This window comes from Melospiza georgiana, chromosome 8, assembly GCF_028018845.1.
Source record: "Melospiza georgiana isolate bMelGeo1 chromosome 8, bMelGeo1.pri, whole genome shotgun sequence".
In the NCBI taxonomy this organism is placed as follows: Eukaryota; Metazoa; Chordata; class Aves; order Passeriformes; family Passerellidae; genus Melospiza; species Melospiza georgiana.
In genome coordinates, this window is record NC_080437.1 from 848731 (window position 1) to 866320 (window position 17590).

The window sequence follows — 17590 nt, forward strand, 5'->3', positions numbered from 1 at the left end:
AGGCGTTGCAGAAATAGCCTGCATGGACTACTCACGGGGAAAAAAAAAAGCATGAAAAATCCAAATGTTTTCCCATAATCACCAAAAATAAAGCATGGAAATCCCTGGGGTTTTCTGCAGTCATAGAATTAAAAAAAAAAAAAAAAAAAAAAAAAACCACCAAAACAAAAACCAAACCAAACAAAAAAACCCCCAAGAAACACAACAAAACAATAACAAAAAAAAAAACCAAAAACACACACACACAAAAAATAAAACATGGAAAGCCCTGTTGAAACATTCCATTATGTGACTGCCTGATCATTTTGATCATGTTCCCCATCTTGTTGATCCTGAGTGCCAGATCACAGCCCCAGTGCAGTCATGCAGCCCCCAGCCAACACAACCCCACAGCCTGGTTCCCACAAGCTGCTTCCTGAAGGGGAGGGCGAGGAGAAAGGATCCTTCATCTTTCAGATTAGGCGTTATCATTGTGGGAAAAGAGATTTTCAGGATGTTACTGTGTGTGAGGAGGAGTGGCAGAGGACAGCAGGACAGTCTGATGGTGCTGGGCAGGAAATATTGGAGCACTGGGAAGAGCTGGGGTGGGAATTCTGCCTGGGCCACTCCTGTGTTTCCCTGCAAGAGCTGAACTGGGACAATACCTTCTGTCCTGGTGGCCCTGGAGGCCCAGCCACACCTGGACGTCCTGGGGGTCCCTAGATAAAGAAAAAAAAACATTTCCATATTTGTATTTTTGTGGTTTGAAACCAAATACCCCTCCTAAGTTTAAGGAATATTCCAAGGGATTCCTCAAATCCTGTTTTGCTGGGAAGATGAGCAATGGGGAGCCCTGAGAGCTGCTCTTCCCTGCTCCCTCTGAGCAGCATGTATGACCTCCTGAAGCAGAGATGAAAGCCCTGATCAGAATCCAAGTGCCAGGATCAGAAGGCAAGAGGAGCTCTTCTTTCAGCTGTCAGCTGCCCCAGCTTTAGCTCCCAACTGCACTTAAGTTGTCAGGCCATCTGCTTAGGATGGACATATGGCTGCTTGTGTCAAAGCCCACAGCATGGACAGGAACTCACCATCAAGGCCAAAGTTCGTATTTCCTAGGAAAAAAAAAGTGAAAAAAAATTAAAAAATAAAATAGCCATTGCAAAACTTAGGCTTTTTCCTGGAGTTGGCTTGTTCTCCACTAATGTAACAGTGGCCCAAATGAGTAAGGAGCTTACAAAATTAAGAAGAGGGAAAAAAAACCCAAAAGCAACCCAAACTAAAACTCCCTTCAAGTCCCACAGAGCTGTAATTCTACAATTTCTCCATTTTCCCAGTGGAGTCCAGGCCAGCCCAGGCACTCCATGCTCCCATTCCTTGTGAGGAAGCTTTGGTGACTTTATTCAGCACCCACGCCAAGCTCTGGGCACTCCCAGGGCACTGATGTGACCTCTCTGCCCCCCAGTGTCACTGCACCAGCCCAGCCACTGTGGCATCCACATCCTCTGGAAAAACCCCTTTGCTCTTGGGAAGCTGAGAAGCCTTTGAGAAAAAGGAAAACAATTCTTATCTCATTTGCTTCTCCTGTGTTGTGCTCATGTGGAATGTGTTTGGACATTGTTCACCCACAGGTGATTGTTTGTCTGGATTTCAGTGTGAGTTGTTTTCACTCTTTGGCCAATTGGGGCCAAGCTGTGCTGGGACTCTGGAAAGAGCCACAGGTTTTCATTATTTTTAGCACTTTGTATCTTTTCTGTATTCTTTAGCATAGTACAGTATTTTTTAATATAATATAGTATCATAAAATAATAAATTAGCCTTCTGAGAACATGGAGTCAGATTCATCACTCTTTCTTGCCACGAGGGTCCTTGCAAATACAACACAGCCAGAGAACAGGAATTCCCCAAAACACTGCAGGCAGTGAGCTTTGGGATCAAGGGGCACAGCCAGAGCTTCCCTTTGCTGCTGCTGAGGAAGCAGATCTGCTCTGTTCCCTGTCTGCATCCCTTGGGAAACAGCAGAGCATCCAGCAGACACCTCACAGGACAGGAGGGAGCTGCTCACCTGCAGAGCTTCACTGATGTTCCCATCATAGTCCATCATTTCATCCTTCCCAGGCTCTCCTTTGGGGCCCTGCAAAACACCAGTCTTCAGCCAGGGGCTGGCACTGCCCTTCCCTGTGGCTCCCTCTGAAAAAGGGGGCTCAGAGGGGGCCATCTCACCAGTGCCCAGCTTTTCATTTATTAAAGAAAGCCCCTGCAGTGCAGGAGATTGCACAGAATTGCAGCCAGCTCAGCTCACCGTGTCACACCATCAAAGCTGGCAGTCTGGGAAGAGGTGAAGCTGAGGCCAGAACCCAGGAAGGGGATTGTTTGGCCAGCTGTTAGATGTGTGCATGCATCCACCCTCTTGCTGCCCTTTTCTGGCAGCTCAAGGGCCTGAGTCCAGACTGGGATGTCCAAACACACCTCCTCCTATGGATGAGCCACCCTGACATGGTCTGGGAAAACGTTTTCCTCTAATGTATGGCTGAGGGTGTGGAGTGGAGAAAGAGCCCACCTCAGACTTAGCCACTGCCCATCTGTGAGTACTCTTGGTGACAGCAAACCCAATCTGGGCTGTCAGCGAGGTCCCACTGCCCTCAGAGCCCTCTGAAGGGCCACAACTCTGTCAGTGAAGGAACACCTACCCTTGGGCCCATGGGTCCCTGGTCTCCTGGTGAGCCACGTTCCCCCTGAAACAGGAAAGTCACAGTTTTAGCAAAGCTTCACTTTCTTGAACTGCAGAAATCACACTCTACTGGTTCTCTGAAACAGTCTGGGCTAGACAGCTTCATTTAAAATTCTCCTTCTCAGCTAAGTTTGGTGCACACAGGAACAAATGAGGAGCTCCTGCAGCTGGGAGCCCAGAACTGGGCTGTGCAGAGGCACTCCTCACCTTTTCTCCCTGTGATCCTGCAGCACCAGGCTGACCAACGTCACCAGCTTCTCCCTGGCAGGGAGAGAGGAGAGGCATGGGGTTGTGTTGTGTTCAGAGGGTGCAACTCCCCTGCTGGCTTTGCATTTCCAGGAGGGAGAGCTGCAGAGCTGCACCAGCCAGCCAAGCACCCCTCCTGGGCTCCCTTCTCCTCAGACAGCCCACATCTCCTGCCACCACTGCCCACCAGGCACCCTTCTGTTCCACCCAGGGCACAGGGACTGCTCACACTGGCTTCTCACAGAGGTTTTTGAGCACAAGAAGGGTACTTTTCCTTCCAAAACCAGTTCACAAACTCTCTCACCTGCAGCACACAGAACAACAGTACAGGAACACTCTGCAGAACCTGGTATCCTCCAGCAGGTGATCAGAGGTGGGCACACATGAACACAACCTTTGCTCCTTCCCACACACCTTGTGCTGGGCACAGTCCCTCACAACCCAGCCCTGTGAAGGAAAAACCACTCACCTTTGGTCCAGGGGGTCCAGGCAGACCTGGAGGGCCAGGCTCTCCTTTAGCTCCCACCAAGGCATTCTCAGCAATTCCCTTCTCTCCCTGTTGGCAAAGAAGAACAAGCCACGTGTCTCAGCTCAGATTCTGCACCTCTGTAAGTTCATTTGCTAAAACACTGGCTCAGAGAGACACAGCCAGGACAAGATCCATCAGCTGGGCTCCTGAGAGCCCAGAGAGCAGCAGCTGGCCAGGAACCAGGACAGCAGGTCCTGCTGAGGGTCCTTGTGGAGCCCTGCCAGCAGCCAGGGCCACACTCATCCCTTTGGCTGCACCAGGCTCCCGTGCACAGCCCTTATCCCCCAGCCTCCCCCTGAACACTGCTCTGCTGAGGAAACCGAGCTGATTAAACCACCTGATGGATGATGGTTCTTTTGGAATGCTCCCTCTGGAGCTGTAGCCACCAGCCCTGCACACCATGTCCTTTGCACAGAGCAGGTAACAAGGCAGCAACAGGAGAGCTTTGCCATTCCACCCTCATCCCTTCCTGAAACGGCCACTGGCATTCACTGCACTGCCCCCTTTCCCAAAGGAAAAGCACCCAGTGCCAGTCTGGTTGGAAAGGTGTGATGTGCTCCTGGAAATCTCAGAGCTCAGGGGAAAAGCCAGCTCAGAGCTGAGCTTCATGTGACCTGCCCTGGGTCTGTCTGAGCACAGCAGTGCAGCTCCTCATCATCCACGGATCTTGGAGCAGGAGGGAGGCTGAAATGCCTCCTTACATCTGGGGTCATGGTTTTAGAGGGGGACTACTGGAACATGATTCCGTGGTCCTGCTCCCAGGACCACAACCTCCCCCTCTCTGCATTCCTGCAAAAAGGCACCTTTTGTGAGCCTGCCTCACACCCTGGCATTCAGCTGAGCAGTGCAGGACACGCTGCCACAGCCAGCTAAGAATGTGTGAAATGCACAGGAGGGAGGGAGGAAAACAGGTGAGGGTGGCCCCATCAAAAAAAAAAACAAAAAAAAAAACCCACCAAAAACAAACAAGCAAAAAGCCTCAAAAACCACACAAAAAACCCCCCCAAAAAACAAAAACAAAACAAAAAAAAAAACGACAAAAAAGCCCACCAAAAACAGACAAACAAAAAAAAACCCCAAAAACACACAAAAACCCCCAAAAAACAAACAAACAAACAAACAAACAAACAAACAAAAACAACCCCCCCAAAACACACCAAACAAAACCCACAAAAAAATCAATAAAAACCACACAAATCCCCCCCCCCCAAAAAAAAAGGAAACAAAAACACACACAAAAAAATAAAACCAACCCAAAACCAAACATATAAACAAAAAACCCTAAAATTCAGGACAAAGACAAACCTTTGGGCCAGGAAGTCCAGGAATTCCAGGGTCACCAGCTCGTCCCTTCTCACCCTGTTGGCAAAACAGACATGGTCAGGGCTGGCTCTGCAGGCTCCCCATCCTGGAGGAGCAGCAGAAAGCTGATCTGCTCCTGGTTTCACACCCTCTTTCCCTTCCCCAGGGATTTCATTTTGGGCACAGACCTTGAGCAGGACCAGCTCAAGACATCACACGTTTTTGCCCAACCTTTTGACTATTTCTGCGCATCACTGTCCTTTCTTTTCAAAAGAAGGTGAACGAGAAAGGGATCCCATGCATCTTCCTTACCCCTCTGGTCTGCTGAACGCTTTTCCCCGTCCCTTCTCCTGCAGAGGCTCTCCCTGATCCATCTGCCCACAGAAGCTGTTGCCCAGGGTGCATTTAGCTGGAGAGCAGGGCTTTCTCCATGCCCTGCTCCTGTTCCCCTGCTCCAACCCCCAGCAGTGCAGCACCCCAGCTGGCAGCCAAGCCCTGGGACACACACTGGCCGTGGAAGCAGTGAGGACAGGGCGGGCAGAACGGCAAAGGCAGCAGCTGATGGTGCAAGGTGATGCCTGCAGAGCTGCAGGCTGGGCTGGGTGAGGCACCAGGGAGGATGCCAGGGACACAGAGCAATGGAGAGCATCCAGCACTCCCTTGGTGAAGTGGCTTTGCTCACACCTGGGCCGTATTTTCCACACTGGAGCTCAGTTACTGGTCAGTGTGTTGAAGTTAAGTTCTCCTCAGACCATTCCACCCAGCTGCTAACCCCACAGCTTCCAGGCACACTGTCCTGTCTGGGAGCCTGCATTTTGCCAGGACAGAGAGAGACACTGGAGGTTTCTGCTACCCTGAAGAGATGTTTCAATGCATGCCCAGGGAAAGGTGTGTTCTCAGCCCCTATCCCACAGCTGCAAGACTCAAAACTTGCACAGATTCTACAGAACAAATGAAACCCTCTCTGCCCCCACAGGTGGCCTGCAGAGGCTGTGCTGCTCATCAGAGCTCAAGGGCACTCATCTGACATGCAGGGGACTTGCACCAATGCTCCAGGAACAGACATGCACTGGTGCCTCCCTGGAAAATAATCTACCAGGAGCAATATTTTTGTCAGGCAATTCTAGAGTGCAGTGACCCCTTTCTGCAAGGTAATTTGCCTTCCAGCCACTTGTAAGACCCCCCTCACCCAGCCTGCTTTCCCCTCCAGAGCATGCACATAGCTAAATTAATGCTTCTCTCTCTGGAAAGCAGGAAAACATTTTCAACACCTCATACCCATGGAAAAGGTTTGGCATTGAAGCTTTTTGTAAAAATATAATTCTTAATCCTGTCCCAGGGCTCTGTGACTCCCTGATTCTGCCTTGGTACCCCACTTTTCATTCAAGGTCTGTTTTGAATTCACATGTCCATAAGAACTGAAAACATGCTGTGCTGCCAGAACTAGGGTGCAAAGCAGTGGCTTTATGAGGAAGGAGGTCAGGTTACTGGATCCCTGTTCAGGCTGTTTCAGTGCCTTTATGAGGAAGCAGGTCAGGTTACTGGATCCCTGTTCAGGCTGTTTCAGTGGATCTCTTGGGGAAGGAGGTCAGGTTACTGGATCCCTGTTCAGGCTGTTTCAGTGCCTTTATGAGGAAGGAGGGCAGGTTACTGGATCCCTGTTCAGGCTGTTCCAGTGGATCTCCTAAGGAAGGAGGTCAGGTTACTGGATCCCTGTTCAGGCTGTTCCAGTGGATCTCTTGAGGAAGGAGGTCAGGTTACTGGATCCCTGTTCAGGCTGTTTCAGTGGATTTATGGGGAAGCAGGTCAGGTTACTGGATCCCTGTTCAGGCTGTTATTTCTGGCGTCAGGAGAAGGGGCCCTGTCCTCAATCGTTCCTGGAATAAGGCTGCACCCCAGGCATTTCATGCTGCCCTGGGACGTCAGGGCACACAGGAGCACACAACACACCCTTCAGCAGGGAGGCAGAGCCAGCACAGTACACACGAGCCCCTGCAAGCCCCCCCGTGCAGGAGCACAGCACTGCCAGGACAGCCAGCCCAAACACACAGTGTCCTACCCGCTGCCCCCTCTTCCCTGGCACACCTGGGGGGCCCATCCTGCCTGGCACTCCAGAATCTCCCTTGGGGGGAAGAAAAGAGACAGAGAACGTGGTGTTACACGGCTGTCACACGCTGTAACATAACCCAGCCTGCCCCACACAACAGGAGGAGGCAGCTGCTCTGGGATGGGGCAGTGCTGAATGTTTAGGCAGCCCCAAGGAGGGGAGAGATGAGTGAATGTGACTCCATGTTCCTAGAAGGCTAAGATATTACATATGTTACTATACTATATTAAAGAATACTATACTAAAGAATAGAGAAGGGATACAGACAGAAGGCTACAAAGAATGATAAAGAAAACTCGTGACTCTTCCTCCTGACACAGCCTGACAGTGATTGGTCATTAAGCCAAAACAATTCACATGGAACCAATCAAACCACCACCTGTTGGTAAACAATGTCCAAGCCACGTTCCAAAGCAGCAAACACAGGGGAAGCAATCAGATAATTATTGTTTTCATTCCTCTCTGAGGGCTTCTCAGCTTCCCAGGAGAAGAATCCTGGGGAAGGGATTTTTCAGCAAATGTGACAGTGACAGGGCAGTGGTGCCCCATGCTGCCCTGGGAACTCACAGCAGGTCACTCCACACTGCCACAGGAGGGGACAGCCCTCTGCAGGGACATGGGAAGGCTCTGGGGCACACAAGGGGGACAAGGGAAGGGGCAGAGGGAACCTGCTTCCCAAGCAAAGTGTGCTCTGTGTCTCTTGTGGAGTAGAGAGGAAAGGAGGAAGGCAGCTGGAAGGTATTCCCATGGACACAGATGTTGCTCTGATTTTTTAAGATTTTCTAAGCCCTCTGATGTTTACATTCTTACATTTCTCACACACTTTCTGTAAATAACTTATTGTTTGCATTCTTTTATAAAAGAAGAAATACTTGTTGGACTGTTGGTTTGTCCAGTGTCCGAATCCACTGTCACTTTTAGAAATCTATAAATGATAAAGTCAAAAAATAAAGTCCTCCTTTTTCCCCTTGAGAACAGCAGTGTGTTCATTTTGTGTTATTTCATGTCCTGGAGTGACACACAGACATGAGCAGGAGTATGTAAATGCTTGCAGCATGGTCCCTCTCTCACTGGGTATCACTGTATGCTGCTCCCAACTTGCTCAGAGTGGCAGGGCCTGGATTTGGGCACTGGGATGTACACAGACATTCCTCAGCCCCCTCAGCTGCTCGGGGATGGGAAAACACACAAAACCAGCCCGAAGTGCAGGCTCAGCACTGCAAAACCCCCTGAGAGTACCTTTTCTCCTGGAGTCCCAGGCTCGCCCTGGTGAGAAAGAGACAAGGAAACAGAGTCACAAACCAGCAGGAGAGAGTACAAATCCTCCTGGAGCCACCAGGGTGGGGAAAAGAACATTCATCTATGGGGGCCTTGAGCTGGTAAGGAAGGGCACAAGAGTGCTTCAATTGCCAATTTTTGTGCCTGGAACCTCTTTTATCTTCATTAGCCAGCTCCCAGGCTGCCATAGGAAACCACCAAACCTCAGAGTCACAGATTCCACCCAGCAGGTGTTTAGCAGACAGAGCAGAGCAAGAGGAGACCCGTGTGCTGGCACAGAGGAACAGGCACTCCCCGCTCTGTCTGCACAGCAGACGAGCAAGGCTGCGGTGCAGCCGGGGCGGGCTGTGCTGACCCGAGCCCACCGGCCCCGGGGGAGGCTGCACGCAGGTCTGGCACCTGTGCCAAGGGAGGCAGTTCTGATACTGCCCATCAGCGGGAGCTCTCCGACCATTCTCCAGCGCTCTCCCAGCCCAGCCCAGCCCAGCCGAGGCGCTGCAGCCCAGAACTGACCTTCATCCCGGCGGCCGCCAGCCCCGGAGCGCCCTGGCAGAGAGAGCAGACAGAGACAGCGACACCTTGTTTGAAAGCAGTCGGACACAGGTTTTTTAAAGCAAAACATATCAGTCAGGTGAAAGTAAAAAGGCAAAACTGCGCATCTTCTCCTTGGCACGGCTCAGAAGCGATGCTGTGACCCCACACAGCACACGTCCTCACTCCCTGAGCAGCTGCTCACCCACGGCAGGGCCTCTGGGCTCCGACAGCTCCTCCAAGGGCAGGCACCACGAGCACCACCCAGAGCAACACATCTCCACCCCCACCTGCCCTGGGCTCAGTCCTGCAAGTGAAGCAAAGGCCAGCAAGCAGAACAGTGTCAAATGACTGAGGAACGCAAAGACAGACCAAGGAGCAAACCCCCTCCTCAATGAGGCTTGAGCCCAGACACCTCAGCTCAAGCATCCTGAGAAAGGCTGGCTCGTACCCCAGAGCCTTGGCCTGGCTATTCCCCCTCACGGAGGAAAAACCCTGCAGTGAAGTGTTTCCAGGAGAGCTCTGAAGCCAGACACCTTAGGGGGAAAACCAGACTTGCATCACTGCAATTCAGGTGTCATTGAGTCACTCTGCAGTGCACAGCAAGCCCCCACCAAGGGACTGCGGAGTGTCCCTGCCCTGCCATCCAGACAGGGGGCTCAGGAGGCAGCTGCTCCCACAGGGACTGTCACACTGCCCTCAACAGCACTGATGCAGAGAGCAGGTTGTCCCTGCCAACCATCCTCTCGGAAATCTCTGTATCCCCTGTGTTAGCATTAGTCAGCTCCTGGTTAGAACAGGTCCAGTTAACAAGGCAAACGTGAGGGGTAACTAAGGAGGGGGGAGGGAGAGAAGTTGGTGTTAGAGACTGGGAAATGTGAGGGGGTGGGCTGTAGCACATGAGGCAGTGCAGAGCACTGGGAGCCAAGTTCAAAGTGAAAAAAGCTTGGAAAAGTTCAAACAAGGAGGAGTGGGGAGCCAGAGAGCAGCAGGATCATACCTCTCAGCTTTCTGAAACAGAAATCGGGGACAAAAGCTAAAAAACACAAGGACAGAAGATGGAGATCAGGGATTCTATGCAATAAATGGGGTAAAAGCATTCCAGACTGTCTCGGGGTCAGTAGGTTTTAGCCAATACAGGCTGGAGCCATGAAAGGGATAACGTGCAGTGAGTGCCTTTGGTTAGGCCTTTGCAGAGCCTTGGGATGCCTGTCCCTCATGTCTCAGCCTTCAAACAGCAGTGACTGCAGACCATGTTATTTTCTAGCATTTACCCTCAAACTGCAATGCACAGACATGCAGGGCTGTCACACACTGACCCTGATTCACTGCTGGGCAGCCCTGCTCATGCCAGCTGGGCTGGCACACACCTGCAGTGCTCCCCTGGCACAATTCCCAAAATGCCAATTCCCTACAAACACCACAACTGGCTGCTCTCACCGGGTAAAGCATTAAATCCTGATGTTGCAAGTCAGCACCAGACTGGGCATGCCATTTGCTCTGTAAACACATCTTCCCCCACCTCTGCCTTCGTGAATTAGGCCCTGCATTTTGCAATTTAGAAGCATGAATAATTCAGCTGAGGACAGTCACTGGCTCACAGACACACACACACACACAATGCCTGAGCATCAGGGGTGCTAGGGGTGAGGTCAGGCAGACAAGCATCACTCCCCTGGGCACAAGGTACCTTAGAGCCATGTCTTCCTGGCAGCCCTGGCATGCCTCTCTCCCCCTGGAAGCAGAGCAAGACACACAGAGAAAGACAGCAAGAGACAGCAGATGAGTCCTCCCGGGGCACAGGTGGTGACAAACCCTCCTGAGTGAGGCGAGGCACTGCCTCACCCACTGACTGCCCCAGCTGGGGCCATTTCCCTCAATCCCTCTCAATCCTTACAGCAGGACTGACCCCACTGCAGTGCCACAGCCTCCCACACCCCAGCCTGCAGTGACCCTGGCATGAACCAATCTATTGGGAGAGACACAGAACCCTTGTGCTGTTAGCCTGAATTTTGCCTGCTGATAACTGGAAAACAAACCATCTTCAGGCAATGTGCATACTGCTCCTGTAATTTTCTTCTGCGTGTTTATTTCTTGCTCGGAAGGGCTATTTAGCAGGGATATATATATATCTATATATATCTATATCTACTTTTTTAAAAAATAGCTTTTTGTAATCACAGCATCCTGTGAACTACATTTTGTAAAACACTTTCCAATATCACAATATCCATGACCCAGTGCGGGCACCTCCCGCCCTACACTGCCCTATTTTCAGCAGTAAGGAAAGTAAAGCAATAATCAGGCGTACTTTGCACTGGAGAATGTGGATTGGTCTCTCTCCTCCCCAACCATGCTCCCTGCCTTTTTTCAGTGAGACCCAGCAGGGCAGACTGACATTTTCTGCTGGGAGACACCCAGCCTGCTTGCAGAGACCATCCCCACAGGGCAGCCCAGCCTGTGACAGCCAGTTCCCCTTCCCAGAGACTCTCCTGGAAGAACTGCCTGCCTGAGGAGCTGCTTGATTCCTTCAGCTCAGAGCTGGTTGAATGAACAAGGGCTCTGTGTGACACCAGGAAACTTCTTCAGGCCAGAGATGTTCTTCACTGCCAGCCAAAGCAGTGATATTCCATGCAAAATTGGCCACCACAGCTAACCTAGGAATCATGGTGCTTGTCCAGGGCTCCTCAAGGCAAAGGGAAAGTAAAATCTAGCCTAGGTAAGTGGATCCAAAGTTGGAAGACTTAAATGTCTTCCAGAGTCCCAATTAATCCTCCTAGGTGGGAGGACAACAGAAAGAAGCAATTTCCAAAGACAACAAATGCACGTGCTGCTGTTGGATGCTCAGGAGCTGAGTGAGGTCTGGCTGCTGATTTAAGAACGTGTCTGCACCTCCCTTTCAACTCCTCTGAGCAAAAAGAAAGGAAGTCAGGAGAAAAGTGACCTTGACAGTAACAAATGATAGTCTGTGTGTGAAAGAAGCTGCTGCTCTGGGGCTGCAGAGGTGCCCTTTTGGAGATTTAGTAATCCCAAAAAGCACAGTGGGTTTCACCTCTGCTCTTCCTGAAGGGGGTGTGCAGGACATGAATAAAGGGCCAATAGCAAGACTGTGTGTGCAAGGCGGCCCCAAGTCAGGGAAGGCTCTCACCCTCTGCATGACCCTGAGACATGATTGGAGCCTTCCCCTTTGCCAGAACCCACATGAAGAGCTGGCCAGTGATGGTACAAGGCCATGAGCAAAGCAGGTGCTCCATGCCAGCAGTGAAACACGGGAGTTTCAGCAAGGACAAAACACAGCTTCTCCTTTCAGCCTTTTCCCCCTCTCAGGCAACACTCTGAGTTCAGCCCTTCAGTTCAGTTTAATGGAAGACCTGCTGTTGCGAGAGCAGCAAGCTCCAAGCCCTCAAAATAATCAGTTCTGGGTGCAATTCCACCTTCATTCACACTGGCACAAACAGGAGCAATGCCTCTGCGCTTGATGGAATTACACTGATGGGGAGATGTGTTGGGGAAGATGGAACAAGAAAGCCTTACAAACATGATTGCCTGGAAAAAGATTTTGAGAATATGGAAGCTATAAGTGAGACTGAAATGAAGGCAAGCTTTGAGATACCTCAGTTACTGAACAACTGGAAAACAATGGTGTGGCCAGCTGAAGGTGATCCCCTTCTGATGGAACAACACCCTCTGCTTGCAGACAGGCCCAAGGGTCAGAGCAGACCCTGCCAGCTTGGCAGAAGGGGCCCAAAGAGGAGTTTTTAGGGTTTAAAATGTAACACAGTATGGTAATGTAGTGATTCTTATAGGCTGTATGGAAATGCTGTAGGATTTGTATCTTGTACTAGATTGGTTAGTGAGAATCAGAATATTCAACACAGAAGAAGATTTATGGTATTGTAACAGGAACTTCACTCTCTTAGCTCTTGCCTTTTACTCTCTTACCGTTTTTACTCTCTTATGCTTTTCTCTCTGCCCCTCTCTCCTCTCAGTCCTGCTCCAGCTGTGGCAGCTCCCAGCAGGGCCCTGCACCCAGGCCCTTTGCAATGAACCCCAAATCCCAGCAGGGCCCTGCACCCAGGCCCTGTGCAATAAACCCCAAATCCCAGCAGGGCCCTGCACCCAGGCCCTGTGCAATAAACCCCAAATCCCAGCAGGGCCCTGCACCCAGGCCCTGTGCAATAAACCCCAAATCCCAGCAGGGCCCTGCACCCAGGCCCTCTGCAATAAACCCCAAATCCCAGCAGGGCCCTGCCCCCAGGCCCTGTGCAATAAACCCCAAACCCCAGCAGGGCCCTGCACCCAGGCCCTGTGCAATAAACCCCAAATCCCAGCAGGGCCCTGCCCCAGGCCCTTTGCAATAAACCCCAATTTCCTGACCTGGCTGCAGAGACCTCTGCTCTCCATCCATCCTGACCATCCTACCCCCAGCACTCTTACAGAGATGGACACAGGGAACTACATGCACTGCAGTATTCCTGAGAAGGTGTTTTCATGCAGGAAGACAATCCCTGCTGCTCCATCCAGCTATGAACCCAGAGGCTGCATTCCCAAAGAACATTTCTTTAAACTCCAAGTAATGTATCCTTGGTAAGCTCTGAAGAGGCCTTTTCTCTCTTCAAACAGCAATCCACCCAGATGGAAAAGATCTAGAAAGTGTATGTGCTGCAGGATAAATAAGCTGCATGCCACACACTAAATACTCGAAATGAACGTGTCACAGTTAATGCCTTCCCAAATATTACAGGACCAGTCTTTCCTCAGGATGTGTAAGATGTATGGCATGACACAGTGTGCTCTGACTGCCATGAACACTTGCCAATGTTGTAATGTTTTAAGCACAGCCTACATTGAGTAATATACTTGAAATATATGGGTACAGTAAATTTCAGTCAAATAGATAACATCTGGGCAGAGACCGTATGAGCCTGTAAAAGTGTCCAGAAACAGACAGAAGAGCCGGTGCCAAACCTCAGCCTGAATGGTGGAGTTGGAGTGGATTTGATGCGTCAGCTAACCAGATTTTATGAGGAAACCCCAACCTAGCCCATCAAATAGGGAGATGTAACAAATCACCAGCAAGCTTCATAGCCAGAGAAATGCCTTTGGTGAGAATGGAATTCCACTGAAGGGATGAAGGCAGCCTGAGCCGGGAGTGCCTGCCTGTGGCTCATCAGAGCACAGATGTGGACTCCATCAAACACCACACCGAGCTGCCTTGCCCCCAGCTCCCCTCACAACCCATCAGCCCAAGCAGCAGCCTCTCCCAGGTGATCTGCTGTGAGTTAGGAAAATGTATTTGTCATGCCTACCTTGATGCCAGCATCCCCTTTTTCACCCTGCCAAGAAAAGGAGAGAGAAAGGGGGGAAACAGAGAGGGACAGTGAGCACAAAGGGCAACCAAGCAAGCAGTAGCAGCAAGAGATGAAGCAGCCAGAAGAGGGGCGTGATAAATGCAGCCCCAGCACTCCAGGTCTCCTCACAGCAGCACGGGACCAGTGCAGCACTGGCTGCAGCCCTCCCTCCCCTCCCAGGGAGTGCAAAGGCAGCTTAGGTCCTTGGAGGGCAGGCTGGAGGTTACCCATACCTACACTCTTCTTTTACATGATAAGGGTGCAGAAACCATTGGAACATCTCATGGTCCAGAGCACCCTCATTTTCACAGCCCTGGTGCAAAGCCTCTGAAGGCCGGGTCGGTTTTATCCCTTAATGGGGGATTGTGTAATTCCTGGTTCAGGACAGCATGGAATCCCCTTGGCCAACAAGGGCCCAGATTCTTCACACAGGAGCAACTGTTCCTGTCTACATGGTTCATCCCAGGCTCTAGAGAGCTGTCTCCAGCCGCTGGCCTTTGACATCCCTTTAGGACAGGCTTGTGCCCCTTATGTGCCCCTCTGACTCGAGTTCAAGGGTTACCTTGGGGCCAGAGGCTCCAGGGAGGCCACGGGCACCGGGCAGGCCTGCCTCACCCGCCTCACCCTGACGGAGAGAACAAAGAGAGCAGTGGAAGCAGCAAGCACAGCAGCAAGGGAAGGAGCTGTGGGTTGCAGGAAGGCCAGCAGAGGTGTGAGAGGCATGTCCCACACTGAGGGGTCCCACACACACCAACCCACCCCTGGGTCTCTGGGAGAAGAGCAGATATTCAGCGCATGAAATGCACGGAGTGAAGGGAGCACCAAATCTGAATTAACAACTTTCCTCAACATTCCACCTTCTTTTCCCTTCCCGTTAGGATCTGGTGCCCTACATTGATCCATTCCTCCCAGCTTTCCCAGGAAAGCCTTGGGCTCACTCTGGCAGCCCAGGGCAGGCTCCTGGCTCGGCAGAGATGGAGTCAGAGGAGGTGTTCCATGTGAGAGGAGCTGCTGGGAGCTCACTGCCCAGAGCCACCCTCCCTGTGCACACAGGGCTCCTGATGGAAAACCTTGGGCTCGCTGGGAAAAGGGGCAATAAATTGTGTCTGTCTGCAGGAGTGGGCTGTGGTCTGCAGGGGCTGTAATTTCCACTTCCTGACATAAGAAAAACTTCTCAGTTTATACAGAGCTAATTAAAAAGCTCTCAGCCCTTGCCCTTCTGCTTGCAGAGCACCCATAAAGCAACGTGGAGATAACAGGGGACACAGGGCTCCTTCCTGCTGGGAACATTCACCTTCCCCTTCTCCAGCTGACATCTCTTTAGCAGGATCTCTCCACTCCCTCTCTCCTGTTTGATCTCCCTTTGTGTCCTTCTCTTCCTGTCTCTTCATTACACCCTCTGGGCTCACAGCCCTGCTGTTAATCAGCTGCTGCTGAAGGCACTTGGGCATTGCCAGCTTCTGCCTTTTAACCCGGAGCAGTACTGACTCTTTGCTGTATCCCAGAGAGCAACAGCCAGGGATTTGGCCCTTTTCAGCCTCCCATATGGGCTTGGATGCATAAGAAAGGCATTCCAGCCTGGAAGTGGGTGTACAGAGGCACACACACACACACACACACACACACAAACACACACAGGGAGATATTTGTTCCATAGTTTCTGGAGAGTTAAAGACAAAAATCTCTGGGCCCAGGCTCTCTTTACACAGGTGCCAGCAGGGAACCTGTGGGACTGATGCAAGCCCAGCAGGAGCAGAGCTCCACAGGAGGCTCCAGCATGGTCCACAGATTTTCAGCCACGATTCCAGAAAGCGTCAGTGCACTTAATTCATTTAACAACACTGGAGCTGCCCTCCTTACCTTTCTGCCAGGGTATCCCTGAATGCCAGCATCTCCCTGCAAAAGGCAAAAAAGGAATGGAGGCTTGGCCTGAGAGGGACAAATCTCTGTTCTTTTCCCTGGGGTATTGTTTGGATGGGAGAGCCCTCCACAGGGAAAATCTGCCCTTTGCTCACAGTGATTCCAGTGAGCTCCTGTCCCTTCAGACCCATGGGTCAGCATTGCTGCACTGGGCTGAGCTCTGGCAGGAAAGGCCTGGCACACAGCTAACACGTGTCAGCCCTGTGCCCCAACTCCATGGCTCCTATCTCCTCACCCTGGCCACATATCTCAGATAAAAACAAATTATGTTGGGTGGCTGCAGCTGAAAAACAACAACAGCCACCCCCTCCCTTGCACTTTGGCAAGTGAATAAATGGGAAAGCGTGGCAGAGTTAACAATAGCATTGCAAAATCCATTCCTGAAGCACTGGGAAATGCTTTGAGAATGGAAGAAGCCAATAAAGCTGTGTGTGGCAAACAGTTTTGCAAGCTGGGCTGATGAGGCGTGCCTGGCTCAGCGGAGAGGCAGCTCAGACGCGTCGCCTGCACAAAACCCCTGAGTCAGCACAGGGGCTGGGCCCCAGAGGCACTGCTGAGCTGGGTCACAAATCCTCTCAGCCCTTTGATGTAACCTCTTTTACCCCTCCTCCATCCATCAAATGGATCTGTACTGTCAGGAGAGCCCATCTCTGCTCATCATCTTTCTGCACCTCTAAGTGAGGTGAGATGTCTCACCTTTGGTCCAGGAGGCCCAGGTAAGCCCTGTGGATAAAATCAAAACAGACACTGGGGTTGGAAAGTGTGACATTACATGGACAGCAGGGTGATGGGGGGATGCTGGCTGGTTCGATTCCAAACACCCCTTTAGAGATTTGCACTGCTGAGCTCAAACATCCCCAGTCTGTTCTTCATGTAGGTATCTTAGTGCATACACTCAAATAAACTTATGCCCACAGTGCTCCATCCCCCCAGGTTTGTTCTTGCTCAGTTTGAAGACTAAAAAGCTGCTTTGCCTTATGCATTATGCTCCAGAATATTTTCTGTTTCTCTGGCTTGCTTGGGGAACTTGTTCCCAGCCACTGCAGCTCTGGAGTAAATCAAGCATTTGCAGCTTCCTCTGGCAAGCTAAACAGAGAGAATGCATTAACAAACAAACCACTTGTGTCTCTAAATGAGAAATACCCAAACAATTTACCTGATATGAACCATGAAGCATACCACACATACGTGTGTGTAAATATAAATAAACAAACTATCTTTGCAGGAGCTGCCTGTAAGCAGGCAGGGAAGGAAAACTGCTCTAGATATGCTCTGATGCCTCTGCCACCTGCTTTGGCAATTCAGGTGTTTAGCCATCCTGTCCTTGGCTCCCCAGAGAGAGATGAGGATCTCTCAGAAAGAATTGAGGGTGCTGACCCCTGTATTGTGTGTGGAGAGGTGCATTTCCCTCCGGGGATGAGACTTGCTTTTCCTGCTAGCAGGCCTTGTGAAAACTGCTGGAGATGGAAGCTCCTTTAACTCCCAGTGGCTGCAGAGCCAGAGTGGCACGTTGGCCCCTGCAGCTCCCAGGAACAGAGCTGGACTCTGGTACCCACCTTTCCATCTCTGCCAGGCTTCCCAGGTTCTCCTGCTCTGCCCTGTGGCAAGAGAGAGGCACATTA

The 17590-nt window shown here is 51.2% G+C and overlaps 1 protein-coding gene across 1 annotated transcript in view; it reads right to left on the reverse strand.

Annotated features, from left to right (window-relative positions):
- The window catches only part of COL13A1 (collagen type XIII alpha 1 chain), an 83624-nt gene that overhangs the window by 17503 nt on the left and 48531 nt on the right, over window positions 1–17590 (reverse strand). Inside the window, exons 16-31 of the mRNA XM_058029146.1 lie at window positions 17525–17566; window positions 16665–16691; window positions 15909–15944; window positions 14611–14673; window positions 14007–14033; window positions 10388–10432; window positions 8680–8712; window positions 8128–8154; window positions 6841–6903; window positions 4785–4838; window positions 3420–3506; window positions 2912–2965; window positions 2664–2708; window positions 2039–2107; window positions 1065–1088; window positions 645–698 (exon numbers count right to left, since the gene is read on the reverse strand). Coding sequence (XP_057885129.1) covers window positions 645–698; window positions 1065–1088; window positions 2039–2107; window positions 2664–2708; window positions 2912–2965; window positions 3420–3506; window positions 4785–4838; window positions 6841–6903; window positions 8128–8154; window positions 8680–8712; window positions 10388–10432; window positions 14007–14033; window positions 14611–14673; window positions 15909–15944; window positions 16665–16691; window positions 17525–17566 — 750 coding nt within the window. The remainder of the gene's footprint in view (window positions 1–644; window positions 699–1064; window positions 1089–2038; window positions 2108–2663; window positions 2709–2911; window positions 2966–3419; window positions 3507–4784; window positions 4839–6840; window positions 6904–8127; window positions 8155–8679; window positions 8713–10387; window positions 10433–14006; window positions 14034–14610; window positions 14674–15908; window positions 15945–16664; window positions 16692–17524; window positions 17567–17590) is intronic.